We start from the raw sequence: 17,079 nt of genomic DNA, 5'->3' as shown, positions 1-17,079 counted from the left end.
CCGACGTCCCACCCGGCGCGCTTATTTTCAATCATTTTTTTTTTTGGCTTCCATCCCATCTCGTCACGGCGAAGTGACGACCAGCCGAAATATACCTCGAGAACCAGTTCTATCTTTGTATTGCTTTGAGAATTTGTTTTCCCTATGATTGCTTGGAGGAATTCAGAAGAAATTAATCGCTATAAAAACCAGACAAAAATTTTGAGATCATCAAACCACAACAGTACTCAAAACTGTAACAAGCTTCTCGTCGATCAGCGACCTATCCCCCAGAAATCAACAATCATGAAGGTAAGTTCAATTCAAAACTGATTTCACTATCAATTTTATTCAAAAGCTTGTTATCTTTCGAATAGTGCATCGCAGCTGTAGTCATGATGGCCTTGGCCGTTGTTGCTGAAGGAAACGTCGTGCCTTACTCGGTTCCACTGGCTTACTCCGCACCCCACACCACTGTTGTCCAGCAAAATGTGGCCCCACGGTACGTCGCTACTGTTCCTGTGACGTACGCCGCTGCTCCAGTAACCACCTATGCTGCCGCTCCAGTGGCTCCAATTACCTACACCGTTCCACAGACCACCGTTGTCCAATCGAACGTCGTCCCACGTTATGTGTCTCCGGTGGCCTACGCCGCCGCTCCATCGGTGGTGGCCTACAACTCGGTCGATTCGGAAGTCGTTGAAGCCACCGCGGTGGCCGCTCCAGTTGCCACGGTCGTTGCCCAGCCAACTGTTGCCGTCGTTGCCCAGAAGGAAGCTCGGTATGTGGCTGCCAACCCAGGAGCCGTCCATGATGCCCCACTCGCCGGACACACCGTTTCTCAGCAGTCGCTCAATCTGGAACCAGCTGCGGGAACCGTTTGAAGCGAACCGAATGCGGTTTGAGTTGGATGTTGCGAGTATCGGATCCTAGTCTCGTTTAAATTGGTGAATTAAATGTGCTATCTTGTTCAAATAAGCGTGTTAACTTAAGTTTTGTGAAAAGCCTTGACAAACCACGGAGAGCTGTTTTTGAGTTCACTACCTGTGAAGTTTGTACATCAGAGAGTAGCAAGCCATGACTAGGCCTTTTCATGTCAGATCTCCGTGGCGTAGATACGCACCTAGAGCTGCTGTGATCCTATTTCGCTCCGGCCATTTCGGGGCACATACTACCAATATGCTTATTGTACTTAGACTTTTTTCCAAAGAACAGTACGCAAAAAGTGACCCAACAATGGTAGACCATTCGGTTATATTTGTTGAGCAATCTACTCGAATCTCAGGACTGGATGAAACATGTAGTGAGTTTAAAATTCGTTATGGAACTAATTGTATAATCAACTTTAAGGTTGCCCATACCTCGCTTTAATATTGTTATCGCAGTTCCTTCGGTCAACATTCGCGATGAATGACTAACCCACCAAAGGCTGCCGTATGCAATATATTTCGTAATTCTTTTTATACTCGTTACTTTTACTTTAACAATTGTGATTCTTTTTACGTCCACGAAAAGGGTCATTGGGATAATGTTATGTTTATGTTTATGTTTATTTATTTTAACAAAAAATTTGGAAGAGGAAAAACCCCTTTGAGTGAATTCATTTAGAATTCTTTTTAAAAAAGGCACAAAACCTCTTCATCTTTTCAAAAATCGTTACAAATAGGTAAATGAAAAATATAATATCGGAGTCAATCCATACCAGGACGAAAAACGAAGGGGGTCTATCAGGTCAGTAAACTGAAATAAAAAATAAAAGAGAAAACAAAGGAAGTATCAAACATTATAAGAAATGTCGCGAAAGGATATTGGAATATAATACAGTCAAACCTCCATGAGTCGATATCGAAGGGACCATCGACTCATGGAAATATCGATATGAGGAATAGCAAATCTTTGGAAAGCTGTTTGAAGGGACCATCACAGTAACCCAGAAAATATTTTTTAATATGGCATAATTTGCTTCCATGAGTCGATATCGAGTCATAGAACATCGACTCATGGAGGTTTAACTGTAGCTTAACTTTGTAATATTATCAATAAGTGTTTTCCTCGGTAAAGCATACCGAGAGCAAACGAAAAGAATGTGATCAATGTCTTCATATGCTAAGCCACAATCACAAAGGTTAGTGTCATTCATATTGATACGATATAAATGACTATTGCATACATCATGATTAGACATAAGTCTTGAAAATGTGCAAATGAAATTTCGACCAACAGGCAAATTTTTAAACCAAGGAAAATAAGTTACCTTTGGGTGAATGGCGTCCTTTATCACTAGAGTTCCATAAAATTTGCCAAAATATTCGCACGGAAAAATATCTTGATTATAAATAATTCCACGAGAAACACCTAAATTTGCTAATGCATCAGCTTGTTAATTACTATAAATATTGCAATGAGCTGGAATTGGTACATCATCTGAATAGGTTGATAGATAGAGTCTTGGAAAGAACATCTGATCATTGTAGTTTTGTTATCAAATCCATACAACCGGATTTGTGGGACGTAAGGAGCATTCCAGTAACTTAGGAATGATACTGTATGATAGAGATTTATTTAAATTACTCATAGTAAGGCCGGAGTGTTCTTTGCAGTACAAAAAATTCGTCTCCATTCTGCTTGGTCCTTGACTGCATGTCACCAACCACGCAGTCTACGGAGGGTCCGTAAATCGTCCTCCACCTGATCGATACACTTTGCTGGCAGCACACTTCGCCTATGTGTGCTCGTCGGATCGTTTTCATAAGAAAACGAACGGTATTCATAAGAAAACGAACAATTGAGTTTAACTTTTAAACCCCATGACCGATTTCCACCAAATGTGGAACACATATTATTTGTCTTAAGGAGATAATGGCGAAACCAAGAAAACCAACAATCTATAGTACATATAAAACAGTACAATCAAACATATATTCTCTGTTCTAAGGAGATAACTGTAGGGGGGATGGAAGAGTCATTGGAGAAGGGGCGCGTGTGGAGAGAGGGATAATTGATTAGATATCGATCAACTTAGTGTAACTTCTGAACCTGTTGTCCGATTTCAACTAAATATGGAACACGTATTCTCTGTGCTACGGCGACGTTTATAGTAAAGAAGGGAGGGTCATTGGAAAGAGGGGAGGATGTGGGGGAGGAGTATTTTTTAGCTTCCAATCAATTCAGTGAACCAGTGACCTAACAGTGACCAATTCCCAGAAAGTGTGGAACATTTTTTTGGCCTCTGTTTGAGAATGAAAAGCTATTGAAACATAATATTATTGGAAAAATGCTGAAGGAAAAAACGGAAATTTGCGACTGCCCCTTCCGTGCGAATTGCAGACTTTCCGCCCGTTTCGTCGTCCAGCTTGTAATTGTCTACTCGAGTGCAAACAGTTCAAAGCAGTACGGTGCCTATTGCGTCGTCGATTGTTATCAGCAGTGATCCAGTGTTTCCACAAGCCTTTCTCCCTTTCGACTCTACCTCTGCACCTGCGCCAGTTCCTCAACCGTGGATAAGTGTACCGACATCTCAACAGCTCGCTGCTAGGCACATCGTTCCCAAAGAGCTTCCCATCTTTTCGGGCGATCCTGTCGAATGGCCGCTGTTCTTGAGATGTTTCCAGAACACCACCCAATTATGTGGGTTTTGTCAAGGAGAGAATTTAATGCGTCTGCAGCGGAGTCTCAAAGGAAACGCCCTGGAAGCCGTTTGGAGTTTACTACTGGAGCCTTCATCGGTTTCTATGATCGTCTCGACGCTTCAGACGCTGTACGGTCGCCCTGATCTGATAATTAACTCGCTACTGCAGAAAGTATGCGCTACTCCAGCCCCAAAACCGGACAAGCTGAAGTCGTTCGGTCTAGCATGCCAAAACCTTTGAGGTCATCTGCGTGCATCCGGTTAACAGGCCCACTTCTTCAATCCGGCTTCGCTGCAGGAGTTAGTTGCCAAACAAAAGCGCCCTGTGGTCGACCTTGGCACATTTGGCAATTACATGGCGCAGCTGGTGCTTGCAGCAAGTGACGTCACGCCCTACCAACTATCTACAGAAGCTCGTGTCGGTTCAGATAAAGGAAAGGGAAAAGAGGAGCTGTATGTGAACACCCATGCATCTGGCAATCCGGTGGACAACGTTGGTAAACGGAATCCTCCAAGTAATTCTGGAGGTGAACACGACCAACCAAAACCGTGCCAAATTTGTGGGAAACAGGGACACAAGGTGCGAGACAGGGACGACTTCAAGAAGTGCAACCTGGAGGAACGTTGGAAGCGCGTTCAGGAGCATTACCTGTTGTGATATTAACCGGCTCGTCTGCGTAGACGTGTAGACAGATTGCTTGTACAATATCAACTGATTTATTAAAGACGCATACACAAAATAAGACTTACAGTAGAGGCTATAATTACATATACAACACCTTCCTCCTTCAAGTAATTCTTCTTCTTAAAAATCTAGAGTTTCGCCTATAATCTGCTAAATTGGTTCTCACAACATACGATCGCGGCTCAACTAACTTCCTTAATATTTCCCCCCTTACCCATTTTTTAGTTGCTTGATCTTGCGCAAGTACTAAATCACCTTCCTTAAAGTCAGGCCTCGGATGAGCTGATTTATCATAGTTTTGTTTGTATCGTCGCTGATTGTCTCCCAACTGCTTTTTGATTTCGTCATCCTTAACCCCTTTTAACCGTTCCTCCGTTATTGGTAACTTCGATCTCAAACTTCTGCCCATCAAAATTTCTGCAGGTGATGCACTTAGCCCAGCTGCCGGAGTGTTATTGTATTCCAGCAACGCATAATAAAAATCCACATTACTTTCTGCAGCCTTCCGCATCATCCGTTTTACAGTTTGTACACACCTTTCGCTGAACCCATTGGATTGTGGGTAATTTGGGCTACTCGTCACAACTTTGCATCCCCAAGGATTATTGTCACACACAATTCTTTGAGGTATGCCGTAGATGCAAAACGCACGTTTGAACACCTCACAAACTTCCTTGGCTGATTTGCCTTTTGTTTCCATTACGCGAATCCATTTCGAAGAAAAATCCGCAATCAACAAAAATGTCTTTCCTCCAAATTCTAAGAAATCACTTCCAAGCTGCTCAAAACATCTCTTGGGAACGGGGTGGGATATAAGCGGTTCTTTAACATTTGATCTGTGAAATTTCTCACAAACAGCACATTTTGCAATTGCATCCTCTATGTCCTGGTTTATCCTTGGCCAATAAAAAATGGTAGCAGCTCGTTTTTTCGTTTTTGAAATTCCTCCATGCGCCTCATGCAGCAATTGCAGCATTTGACCTCTCATGCTTGTTATATATTAACTTATAATTATGAGGATTCAATTATGGCATAGACTTTCTCTTAGGTTTAAAATAATTAGAATTCACGTCTTCATTCCTTACGTTCACAGAATGTAATAATTTAGTTTTATTCCGTTAATTTCGATTACATTGTTCTAACGATTGACCGTGTAACGAGTCATTTCACCGAACGCGTATTATATCGACTGATACGCAGTACGCTACAGTTCTTCCCTCTCAAGAACCTAGCTATATAACTAATTTTAAACTTAAATTCGATTATGGTTGAATAGATTTCTTTTCCAAGCAAAATTCAGAATGCATTAAAATATGTAAATTGTAAAGAATAATCGAACGCACTACGTGCATGTTTCTTTTTAAAAGTTCAGATCGCGATCATTGTTGTTCATTTTTCGAGCTCGACTCCTGGTCATGATCAGGCTATCACTCTGTTTCTGTCGCTTCAATTCAGTTGGATTCGGGTCAATAATGGCTGAATCTGGGAACCCCATAAATGGCTCTTCATCGTCCTCGGATCCTGGAAACCCGTGGTATGCGGTTTCGTCGTATTCAGCACGACTGCGCTTCCTTCGGTTGATTTCTGGGAGTAACATCATCGTGCCTCGAATCGGAGAATGAGCCATCTTCAACTGGTTTCTGTGGGCCATGATCGTCGTTCTGTGAAGGGAGATTTGAAAGGTATTTTTAGATATTTGTTTAACAAATCTCGCTTCAATCCATCTCTGTGGATCAGTTTTTCTAAAATTTTTATAATAAATTATATCCCCTACCACTAGTTTTGTAAACGGATCAGGTTTAGAAGGAGATACTGCACAGATGTCTGTTGAACTAGATTTTTCTTGAAAATGTTTATATTGCTTATTTGGATGAATTAAATCAAGCAATATTTTTGGTTTAAAGGCTAAAACCTTGTGTGATGGTGGTGTTCCATCTTTAGTAGCGATTTGATTCCGATAGTTAATCAGGAAATAATTTATTTTGTGAGGTAAATCCAAATCTCGCAACTGAGGGTCGAGTAAGTACTTCTTGAAAACATCTTTTACCACTCTCACTAGGCGTTCTGCTTGACCGTTGCTGCTTGGGTTATACGGTGGACTTTTCATTACTCTCACTCCATGTTTCTCCAAGAACAAAGAAAATTCCTTAGAGTTGAAAGGTGGGCCACCGTCCGTAACCATGACATCGGGAAGACCAAACCTACTAAACAAAGTCATTAGCGAATTGATCACTCGTTTAGCGTCCGTTCCATAAAGCATGACCTCTACTTCCACCCATTTAGAGTAGCTGTCGACGATGAGCAAAAACGTTTTTCCTTCGAAATGAAAGAAATCTGCATGTAAGCGACTGAAAGGCCTAGTCGTCGAAATCCATTTGCTGTGGTCAGGTTTAGTAGGCACTGTTCCCATTTTGATACATGCTTCACATGACTTAACAAAGTTCTTTCCCATATGTGTTGAGGCTCTATACGCAATTTCAAAATTGTATATTGATAACTCCATAGTGTACCTCTGGAGCCTAGTAACGTACAACGAATTGTTTCCAGATTTCCCGAAGATTCCAACCAACGGTTTGTGATCGGTGTACACCTTGAACTTTTGACCAAACAGAAATTTGTGAAATTTCTTCACAGTGCACACTAAAGCCAATGCTTCTAAATGAATAATAGGATATCGTTTTTGTGCTGAGTTTAAGGAAAATGATGTGAAGCATATAGGCCTTTCCAGCCCATTTATATCGTGGGCTAAAACTCCACCTAATCCATATGAACTGGCATCTGATACAACAACAAGCGGTTTGTTTGGATCGTAAAACTCCAACAAATTTGCATTGAGCAAGCTATTTTTGCTGAATTGGAAAGCATTCTCGCACTCATCTGTCCATTCAAAAATAGACTCATTAGCTAACAGAGCATATAAACTCCTTAGCTTAGAAGACATGTTGGGAACGAATTTGTTGTAAAAATTTATTAAACCGAGAAATGCCCTCAGTTCTGCTACGTTTTTCGGTGCTTTCGCTTGACTTATAGTCGAAACTTTTTCAGGAGATGGAGAGAGTCCCTTGTCAGTTATAAGATGTCCTAAATAAGGTAACTGCGTCACAAAAAACTTACATTTCTTAAAATTTACCTTTATATTAGCCTGTAAAAGTCTTTTAAGCACCAAATCTAAAATTTGGGCACACTTTTCCAGTGTTTCAGCCGCTATAAGAACATCATCTAGATAACAGTTGACACCTTCTAGTCCATTTAAGACCTGGTCCATTATTTGTTGGAAGATAGCAGCAGAGCTTGTAGCTCCTTGCGGAAGACGATTATAGGTGAATAACCCTTTCATGGTGTTGATGACAGTAAATTTTTTTGATCGCTCAGACAGAGGAACTTGCGTATACGCCCCTGCCAAATCTAGGCAACAGAACACCCTACAGCCTGCCAGAGAAGCAAAAATGTCCTGTGCTAGTGGTAGTGGATATGTATTAGGTACTATAGATTTATTGATTGAGACCTTACAGTCTATAACCATTCTTATATCTTGATCTTTTTTTACAACCACTATCACAGGCGATGCCCATTCACTAGCCTTTATAGGTGTGATTACCTTCTGTTGCTCCAGCATCTGCAAATGTTGCGACAGTTTGTCCTTCAATTTGTAGGGTACCGTATAGGCCTTCTTGAAAATAGGTTGTTCTTTTTTAGTATCAGTTCCCCTCATAGCCTACGATAGGTTCAGAAAAATCTTTGTCAAATATTTTTATACTTTTGCTTTATAACGTCGATCAAATCATCAATACCTTTCTTTTCATTCAAGCTATTCACCACTGCAGCATTAGTAAAATTAGAACGCCACCCAGGGAAGAAACAGTCCAGCCATGACCTTCCAATCAAGGGAACAAAATTGTTGTTGCATTTTAAAACAACAAGTTTTTGTTGTGCCACTATACTGTTAAGCTCTACTTGCACAGAAATTTCTCCAAGAATCCTTAACCGAGCACCATCAACAACAATTAGCAGTCTACTAGAGCTACGCATCAAAATATCTTTGAAAAATTTCCTACAATCAGTTTCACTTATAACAGAAACCGCAGAGCCAGAATCTATTTCCATTTTCAAAAACAGTTTTGCACCCTTGTTTTGATCATGCACGGTTCATTTAACTTCTTAATAGCAGAAATCATCAAGCATTCCATTCCATCTGTTTCATCGCCCGAGCTGTCCTGTCCACCTTGTCTCTTGAAATCATAGCTGGTGTCTTTGTCACCCTTCTCTACATGGTGCACCGAGTTCCTATTCTTTAAACTGAAACAGTCTCTTCTCAGATGACCTCGTTTTTTGCAATAATTACAAATTGCATTAGCATATGCACCACGATTTCTAACTTCCGCAGGAGACCTACCTCGAAAATTAACTCGTCTGTCGTACCTGTTAGCACCTCTGCCTCTATATGTCTTGTTACGATCATAGTCTCGGCTATATTCTCCTACCTTTTTTCCTAATCTACTTTTGACTGAATGCACCTCGTCTTTCCTAGACTCGCTAGCCATTGCCTTAGTTTGTCTATTAGCTACCTCACTGCCCAGCAATTTCTTCTCTATTGCCTCAAGTGTCAGAGTCTCCGACATCAGAAGAGATTTTTGTAATTCCCGATCCATTAACCCCATTATCAAACGATCCCTTATTGCAGTTTCTTTGAATTGCTGGAAATTGCAAAGTTCGGCTTGTAGTTTTACCGACAAAATGTAACTTTCAGCCGATTCATCTACTTTTTGGAATCTGTTGTAGAAGTAAAACCGCTGCATCATATCGGGGTCGACCTTGTCAAACCGTTCCTTCAACTTTTTAATCATGTCCGCATAATTTAATGTCGCTAATTCAACAGTCGGAAACATAAGCTTCAATTCGTCATACACAATTGGACCGGTAAGAGCAATCAACACTGATTTCTTATTTTCCTCTGTCCAACCATTGAAAGAACTGAGATGCTCCAAACGTTCCACATAGTTTGTAAAAGATGTGCCCTTTACATAATGATCCAAGGTACCGAAGGAAGGCATTGTCTATAGTATCAATCACTTACTTGATGAACCTTTTAGCACTGGGATAAACGCGGAATAGTAGCTGCAGATATGTTAGATGTTCTCAAACCACTTGTTTACGTTTGTGAGGCACAACCTTCTCACTTTCTCACAGCTCACCGTAAAACTCACGCAGCATAAAGGTTACTCTCGCGAGCAATAGTAACTCTCTCGAACTGCTTGACCACCTCACAATTGTTCACACACTCACCGCTGGTCACTAGATGATATTTTAGCTTCCCGTTGTGAGTGGGCTGGGAAGGCGGTAACTGCTAGCTCTCAATGATTATGAAACGAGACAATGGTTCGACCGAGCAATGCAAAATGAGCGAAGTGAAATGCAGATCTGCGAATAATGTAGAGAAATAAAATGGCCAACGCAAATTTGCGCAGCGTTATATAAAATAGAATCGATTATAATTGCATAACTACACGTCGTAAAAGACGTTTTTTTTGTATCACCTGTATCAACAGCTGCTGATTTGATCCAGGTTTATAACCCTTCAAATAAAAACGTAAGCACACTGTCTCTGCACAAGTTTTGTCTAGCTTACCTCCCTACAAAAACTCTGCTAAACACTTATACAGCTCACTCTGGAATTTCCTTACTACAGGGATTATTCCGTTTGAGATTCACTATTCACTTATTTTCCACGTCGCCAGTTGTTATATATTAACTTATAATTATGAGGATTCAATTATGGCATAGACTTTCTCTTAGGTTTAAAATAATTAGAATTCACGTCTTCATTCCTTACGTTCACAGAATGTAATAATTTAGTTTTATTCCGTTAATTTCGATTACATTGTTCTAACGATTGACCGTGTAACGAGTCATTTCACCGAACGCGTATTATATCGACTGATACGCAGTACGCTACAATGCTGACAGGTACAAATATTTTTTCCTCCATAAACAGCAGCCCACCGTCTTCATACAGCATATCCCTAAACTGCCAGTAGTACCGAAGGTCTTCGGGGAGTTTGGAGCGGTCGTTGGGCCATCCATCTCGGTAAAGTTGCACCAATCTAGAGAGAATAGGATCCTTACTTGTTTCTTGTTGAAATTCTTCTGTCTTATCATGCGAAACATTGATCGTGTGTACCACATAATCCAGACTGTTCGACACTTTACCTTCAGAGTTGATGAAAGCTCTAGAAAGGAAATCAGCTAGGTACATATATTTGCCTGGAACATAACAAAGGTTGAGGTTGTACTTGGAAAGTTTCATCCTAATTCTCTGCAATCTGGATGCATGGATTTTAGACACAGGTTTCTCCATGAGAGCTACCAAAGGTTTATGGTCTGTTTGCACCTTAACTTCTCTCCCATAGATATACTGCCCCTATTCGCATAAGCGTCCCATGTCAGTTTTCTTCAACTTGAGAAAAATGCCGTTGAATTTTACAAACTCGTTTTACATGGAGAAATAAAAAAAAATCTAATAAATCGATAAAACCAGCAATCTTTATGAAAATTTGGCATAATATTCTTTATCTGTATACATTGCTATGGAACTATTGAATGGACCATAATTACGTTGATGTTTTGTGTGAGAGTGTATTAAAATCTGGAATGTGACTGTTATGCGAATAAATAGCAAAATGAGACAACACAAGTGGGTTTTGATTTTCAAATTTCTAGAACAAAGCCTATTATTTTATCAGTTTTTCTGAAAGATGAGTTCATTTTAAGCTTATTTTTTAAAGAAAATCAATATAGTCAAAAATCGACATGGGACTCTTATGCAAATCGCGGCAGTATAGTGAATTTAGGGTGGCTCAAATTAGTATGGGAAAAACTTTGTTCAATTTTTGTGAAGGGCCGCCCTCTTATTCGGTTCTATTTGATGGCCTGATGCTCTGGACAAAATTTCAGCCAAATCGGTCAACGTTTGGCCAGTGCTAAACTCGTTGGAAGTTTATATGGAAAAATGTATGCAGAAACATCCAAAAACAGTAAATTGCAGCTGGACTACACAACTTTCGATGAAGAACTATGATACTCATTCAGATCTTGGAGAATTTAATACAGAATGTTATGCAGAAAACCGCGAGAAGATTCGAGTTTGCCCGGCTAAGTTATTAGCATTTCTCTGCAGTGGGGTTTGAGCAAATTTCGTTTCTTTTACCTTTGAAAAGAAATAAATTCACCCCTACAACACTCCAGTAAAATGCTAATATCTTTGCGTAATAAACTCTAATCTTCTCGCGGTTTTCAGCATAACATTCTGTATTTTATTTTACAAGAACTGAATGAGTATCATGGTTCTTGATCGTAAATTGTGCCGTCCAACTGCAAATCACTGTTTTTGATGTTTCTGCATACATTTTTTCATATAAACTTCCAACGAGTTTAGCACTGCCCAAACGTTGACCGATTTGGCTGAAATTTTGTCCAGAGCATCAGGGCATCAAATAGAACCGAATAAGAGGGCGGCCCATCAAAAAATTTGAAAAAGTGTTTTTTGAGCCACCTTAATAGTGATGGTATTTTTTGCATGCAAAGAGTATGGCCAAAAATTCTTTTTCCACCTGTGCATAGTTTTGTTCGCATGTTGTAAGGCTTCTTGAACTATACGCCACCGGTTTTCCATCCTGCAGCAAACAAGCACCAAGTCCACATTTCGAAGCATCGGCTTGGATTACTGTTTTCTTGCGCTCATCAAAAACGCTTAATACTGGTGCTGTAGTGATTAATTCTTTTATGGTTCTGACCGCATCCGAATGTACTGGCATCCATCTGAAGTCGGTGTCCTTTTTCAGCAGCTCCCGTAGCGGTGCAGTAATGTCTGCTAAACGTGGAAGAAAGGTTCGTAGATAGTTCACGGTTCCCAAAAAGCGCTGCAATGCCTTCTTGTCGCTTGGCATATCCATTTCAACAATCGCTTTCGTACGCTCAGGATCCGGCTCCATTCCGTTTTCCGAAAACAAATGTCCCATATACATTTTTGGAACATTTCTGCTGATACGTTCAGTCCAAACGGTAATCGCAAGAACTTGAAAATTCCAAAAGGTGTACTGAAGCTGCATATATCACTTGATTCCTCATCTAGTTCTAGATGGTAAAACCCATCCTTTAGGTCCAACACTGTATAGTACTGTGCACCACTTAATGCGGAGGCCAAATCCCCAAGAGTGGGAATCTGATAGTAATCTCTCCTCAAAGCGCGATTCAGCTCAGCAGGATCCAGGCATACTCTAATTTCTCCATTGGGTTTCTCTACGATTGTGACGTGATGAACCCAACCTCTCGGGCTATCCACTCGGCTGATGATCTTCGTCCTTTCCATCTCCTGTAGCTTCCTTCTCAGTTTTTCCCTCAAAGCTAGGGCAATACGGCGGGGAGGATGTTGAACAGGAACGGCATCCGGTTTAAGCGAAAGATGTCATTGTTTTGTAAATTTCCTTCAAATACGTTGCGATGATGCTCCACAAGATCATAAATGTTCTCACAGGCAACGGAATCAATATGAGGAGAGCAGCGTTTTATAAGCCCTAGCTGAACACATGCTGTGAGTCCCAGTATTGGTTGTTTGCTCACATCTGTAATCCAAAATTCGTCGATTAGTTCCTGGCCATTGTGAGTCAGCTTCAGCTCCACGATAGCTTTAGGCTTGTAAACTACACCTCCATATGCACGAAAAGTCAACAATGCCTTAGATTTAACACTTAGACCCATTTTGTTAAAAATATCACACGGAATAAAATTTACATCAGACCCAGTATCTAACTTAAAACTCAACACAGTGTTTTCATTTTCAGATCAGCATACCATCTCTCCTTTCTAATATTTACCAAATTGAGCGGTGGCAGATCACGCACTATTGAGCTAACAATGACGTCATCACACTCATCTGCTGCATCGTTCCAGTCTCTCGATCTCGATGGTCCCACAGGACTCTCCACGCGAACCCCTTGACTGCGCATAGGTCTACTTCGGCACGCCCTTTGGTAGTGGTGCATTTTCTGGCATCTTCTACACTGCTGTCCATACGCTGGACACCTTCCTTTTGTATGGGTAGTAAGACAGTACTCACAGGGTGTGAGGTTTCTGTTGCCACGATCTCCTCTCTGTACTGACCGGTTGTGCATCATGTGAGTTGGCGCCGTATTTCGGTTAACCGCATCCACCCTAACGTTGCTGTTTGACGATTCCCTGATGTGCTTCAATTGTTTGCGCTTCACCTCTATCGCCGCCTGTAGTGTAACATCCATTGTGCAATCCTTCGTAACTAGTTTGTCCCTCAGCTCAGCACTGTATCAACCGAAGATGATTCGATCTGGAATCATTTTGTCCTCTTCCATAGTACAGCAATCTTTCACCAACGTACGGAGGTCGGTCAAAAAATGCTCAAACGGTTCATTTTTTGCCTGACAACGAGAATAGAACTTCCAGCGCGAATAAATCTCATTGTTCCTTGGATTGCAGTAGGCATCAAATTTTTCCACAACTTCCATGTACGTTCGGCCCTCTTCTTCTTCAAACACAAACGTATTGTACACTTCGACCGCGTCATCACCAATCAGGTTGAGAGTTACTCTTCTTCACCTTATTCGGTTTTGTATCATATTCATTTTCACCTTATCCGGTTTTGTATCATATCCAATTGCTATCATGAAAAAATCCAATTGCTGCTTGAATTTCTTCCAATGTTCGGCCACGTTTCCTGACAAATCTAGTGTATCTGGTCGCTTGAAGCTATCCATCCTGAACGGCTCTCCACAGTGTTCCAGTAATGGTCCCGCGCGGTCTTCCGATTGCTCGCAACGTAGCTATTCGCGCAATCTGCTCAGCCGTAATCTTCTCCAAATAACTCTTTGGTCGCAATCGTTTAAACTTAATCCGAAGATTGGGGTTGTCCGGAGCCGTTTGTTTTTTGATTTTCATAGCTTCATAACCGGCTGCGCCATGTTGTGATATTAACCGGCTCGTCTGCGTAGACGTGTAGACAGATTGCTTGTACAATATCAACTGATTTATTAAAGACGCATACACAAAATAAGACTTACAGTAGAGCTTATAATTACATATACAACAGACAATGACTGACAGCACACGGAAAGTTCCCGTGCAAGGCAACTTCGTGCGGAATGAAAGTATGTGAAGAGCGGCACCACAAGCGTTTGCACCCAGGCAAGCCACAGTCAGCAGTCCCAGCAAAGCAGCCAACAGCGACGAAAACCGTCAACGTTTACACCGCTCTGAAAGTATCCATGCTCTTTCGTATAGTACCAGTGACGCTGTTCGGCAACGATCGATCTGTCCACACGTTTACGTTTTTGGACGAAGGGTCTTCGTCTACGTTGGTCGATATCCGAATTGCTCGTGAGTTGGGAGTGAAAGGTGAAGTCCACCCGCTTTACTTTCAGTGGACCAGCGATGTTGTACGCTGTGAGGACAGTTCGCAGCTGATTCGTCTTGAAATCTCTGGGCGTGGAGCTCAGAAACGACACGTTGTTGCAGCTGCTCATACCGTGGAAAAACTGTGTCTTTCTCAGCAAAGTTTGCCGTTCGATCAACTCGCTCAACAGTTTCCGTACCTCCGTGGTCTACCCTTTCAAGGATATCGCAACACCACTCCAATTATCCTGATCGGTTTGAACAACACTCACCTGAAGATTCCCCTCGAAGTCCGCGAAGGAAGAGCCGGACAACCAGCGGCGGCGAAAACCAGACGTGGTTGGACGGTGTACGGCTATATTCCGGGTGAAAGTTCCTCGACGCAGCAGTGCCAGTTTCATCTGTACAAGGAAACTCGAAACCCTGACGATGTGTTGCACGACTTTGGGAAGGAGTTTTTTCTCGGTAGAGTACGTTGGAGTCGCTGTAGCTCCTTTGTTGGCAGGATCCGACGAAATGCGTTCCAGAAAGATCCTCGAAGAAACGACTTCACGGCTGCTATCCGGACGATTCCAGACAGGACTGCTCTGGAAGTACGATCATATTGATTTTCCAGACAGCAAGCCTATGGCAGAGAGTCGGCTGAAATCACTGGAGCGTCGTTTAAGGCAGAAACCCGAACTGTTCGGGAACTTGAAGCAGCAGATAGTCGAGTACGTGGAGAAAGGCTACGCGCATAAGATTACCCTCGTTGGGGGTAATTGTACCCAAAAAGCCTGAAAAAGTTCGCATAGTTTGGGATGCAGCAGCAACAGTCCAAGGTCAGTCCTTCAACTCCGTCTTGCTTCCGGGACCCGATCTGTTATCCTCCCTTCCGTCCGTACTCTCCAAATACCGCCAACGTCAGGTTGCAATCTGTGGCGATATAAAAGAGATGTTCCACCAGTTTCAGATTAGACCCGAAGATCGACAGGCACAACGGTTCCTGTTTCGAAGCGACCCCTGCAAAGACTTCGAGATTTACGTCATGGACTAAGCTAAAATCGGGTGGGACGACAAAATCAACGAAGATCTGCTCAAACTATGGCGGCGGTGGATTAAGCTATTAGGACAGCTTGACACAATTCGCATACCACAATGCTACTTCCAGCGTCTGTTCTCCATGTTAGGAGCGGCTCACAACAGCGTCTGTTCTCCATGTTAGGGGCGGCTGATCATCGTCCGAGTGCCAGCGAAATAAGGAGGAATGGTCCTCCGGAAATTTAGGGGGTTTGGTGTCAGGCCCTACAAGCCAGCCAAAAAAAACTCACGCAACGAACAATCAACAAGAAAGTACGGACCGGAACCATCGGCGAAGACCACTGCGACGAAAAGGGACTAGCGATTGGAAACTCGGTTCGTGGAACTGCAAATCTCTCAACTTCATCGGGAGCACACGCATACTCGCCGATGTGCTCAAGGACCGTGGATTCGGCAACGTAGCGATGCAGGAGGTTTGTTGGAAGGCATCAATGGTGGGAACGTTTAGAGGTAATCATACCATCTACCAGAGCTGCGGCAACACACACGAGCTGGGAACAGCTTTCATAGTGATGGGCGACATGCAAAGGCGCGTGATCGGGTGGTGGCCGATCAACGAAAGAATGTGCAGGTTGAGGATCAAAGGCCGGTTCTTCAACTTCAGCATAATCAACGTCCATAGCCCACACTCCGGAAGCACTGATGATGATAAGGACGCATTCTACGCGCAGCTGGAACGTGAGTACGACAGCTGCCCAAGCCACGACGTCAAAATCATCATAGGAGATTTGAACGCTCAGGTTGGCCAAGAGAAGGAGTTTAGACCGACTATTGAGAAGTTCAGCGCACACCGGCTGACGAACGAAAACGGCCTACGACTAATTGATTTCGCTGCCTCCAAGAATATGGCCATTCGCAGCACCTACTTCCAACACAGCCTCCCGTATCGGTACACCTGGAGATCACCACTGCAGACAGAATCACAAATCCACGTTCTGATTGATGGACGGTACTTCTCCGACATTATCAACGTCAGGACATATCGTGGCGCTATCATCGACTCTGACCACTATCTGGTGATGGTTAAACTGGGCCCAAAACTATCCGTCATCAACAATGTTCGGTACCGACGACCACCGCGGTACGACCTAGAGCGACTGAAGCAACCTGATGTCGTCACTGCATACGCGCAGCATCTCAAGGCAGCGTTGCCGGAAGAGGGTGAGCTCGATGGGCTCCTTTTGAGGACTGCTGGAATACAGTCAAAACAGCCATTAACGACGCAGCGGGTATATGGGACGAAGTTGACGGAACGATTGGTTTGACGAGGAGTGCAGACAGATTCTGGAGG

The 17,079-nt window shown here is 42.5% G+C and overlaps 3 protein-coding genes across 4 annotated transcripts; 1 reads left to right on the top strand and 2 right to left on the bottom strand.

The window, feature by feature from the left end:
- Positions 1-132: 132 nt before the first annotated feature.
- On the top strand, positions 133-957 carry LOC134217815 (cuticle protein 16.5-like). The gene is made up of 2 exons (XM_062696631.1): positions 133-291; positions 357-957. Exons 1-2 carry the CDS (start codon positions 145-147, stop codon positions 861-863), a joined length of 654 nt encoding a protein of 217 aa, XP_062552615.1. The 5' UTR covers positions 133-144; the 3' UTR covers positions 864-957.
- A 4,365-nt stretch (positions 958-5,322) lies between these two features.
- On the bottom strand, positions 5,323-6,647 carry LOC134217813 (uncharacterized protein K02A2.6-like). 2 transcript variants are annotated; one of them, XR_009981166.1, is made up of 2 exons: positions 6,340-6,647; positions 5,323-5,953 (listed from the first exon to the last, which is right to left on the bottom strand). XR_009981166.1 is itself a non-coding variant. In XM_062696630.1 (2 exons), the coding sequence occupies exons 1-2, from the start codon at positions 6,550-6,552 to the stop codon at positions 5,846-5,848; spliced, it is 594 nt and encodes a 197-aa protein (XP_062552614.1). In that variant the 5' UTR covers positions 6,553-6,647; the 3' UTR covers positions 5,323-5,845. The 2 variants fall into 2 exon arrangements, 1 of the variants encoding a protein (XP_062552614.1); XM_062696630.1 differs by having other exon boundaries at positions 6,067-6,647.
- A 1,751-nt stretch (positions 6,648-8,398) lies between these two features.
- On the bottom strand, positions 8,399-10,202 carry LOC134210322 (uncharacterized). The gene is made up of 2 exons (XM_062686371.1): positions 9,919-10,202; positions 8,399-9,710 (listed from the first exon to the last, which is right to left on the bottom strand). Exon 2 carries the CDS (start codon positions 9,341-9,343, stop codon positions 8,399-8,401), a length of 945 nt encoding a protein of 314 aa, XP_062542355.1. The 5' UTR covers positions 9,344-9,710; positions 9,919-10,202.
- Positions 10,203-17,079: the final 6,877 nt, after the last annotated feature.

This window comes from Armigeres subalbatus, chromosome 2 (assembly GCF_024139115.2).
Source record: "Armigeres subalbatus isolate Guangzhou_Male chromosome 2, GZ_Asu_2, whole genome shotgun sequence".
Lineage (NCBI taxonomy): Eukaryota > Metazoa > Arthropoda > Insecta > Diptera > Culicidae > Armigeres > Armigeres subalbatus.
This window is presented reverse-complemented; position numbering and strand designations above follow the sequence as displayed.

Bases quoted from the DNA above. Each gene is read 5' to 3' on its own strand.
- LOC134217815 (XM_062696631.1), top strand. From the start codon at position 145: ATGATTGCTTGGAGGAATTCAGAAGAAATTAATCGCTATAAAAACCAG. The intron at 292-356 runs GTAAGTTCAATT...TCTTTCGAATAG, and splicing joins AGAAATCAACAATCATGAAG to TGCATCGCAGCTGTAGTCAT.
- LOC134217813 (XM_062696630.1), bottom strand. From the start codon at position 6,552: ATGCTTTATGGAACGGACGCTAAACGAGTGATCAATTCGCTAATGACT. The intron at 5,954-6,066 runs GTAGGGGATATA...CTCCCTTCACAG, and splicing joins ATCCGTTTACAAAACTAGTG to AACGACGATCATGGCCCACA.
- LOC134210322 (XM_062686371.1), bottom strand. From the start codon at position 9,343: ATGCCTTCCTTCGGTACCTTGGATCATTATGTAAAGGGCACATCTTTT.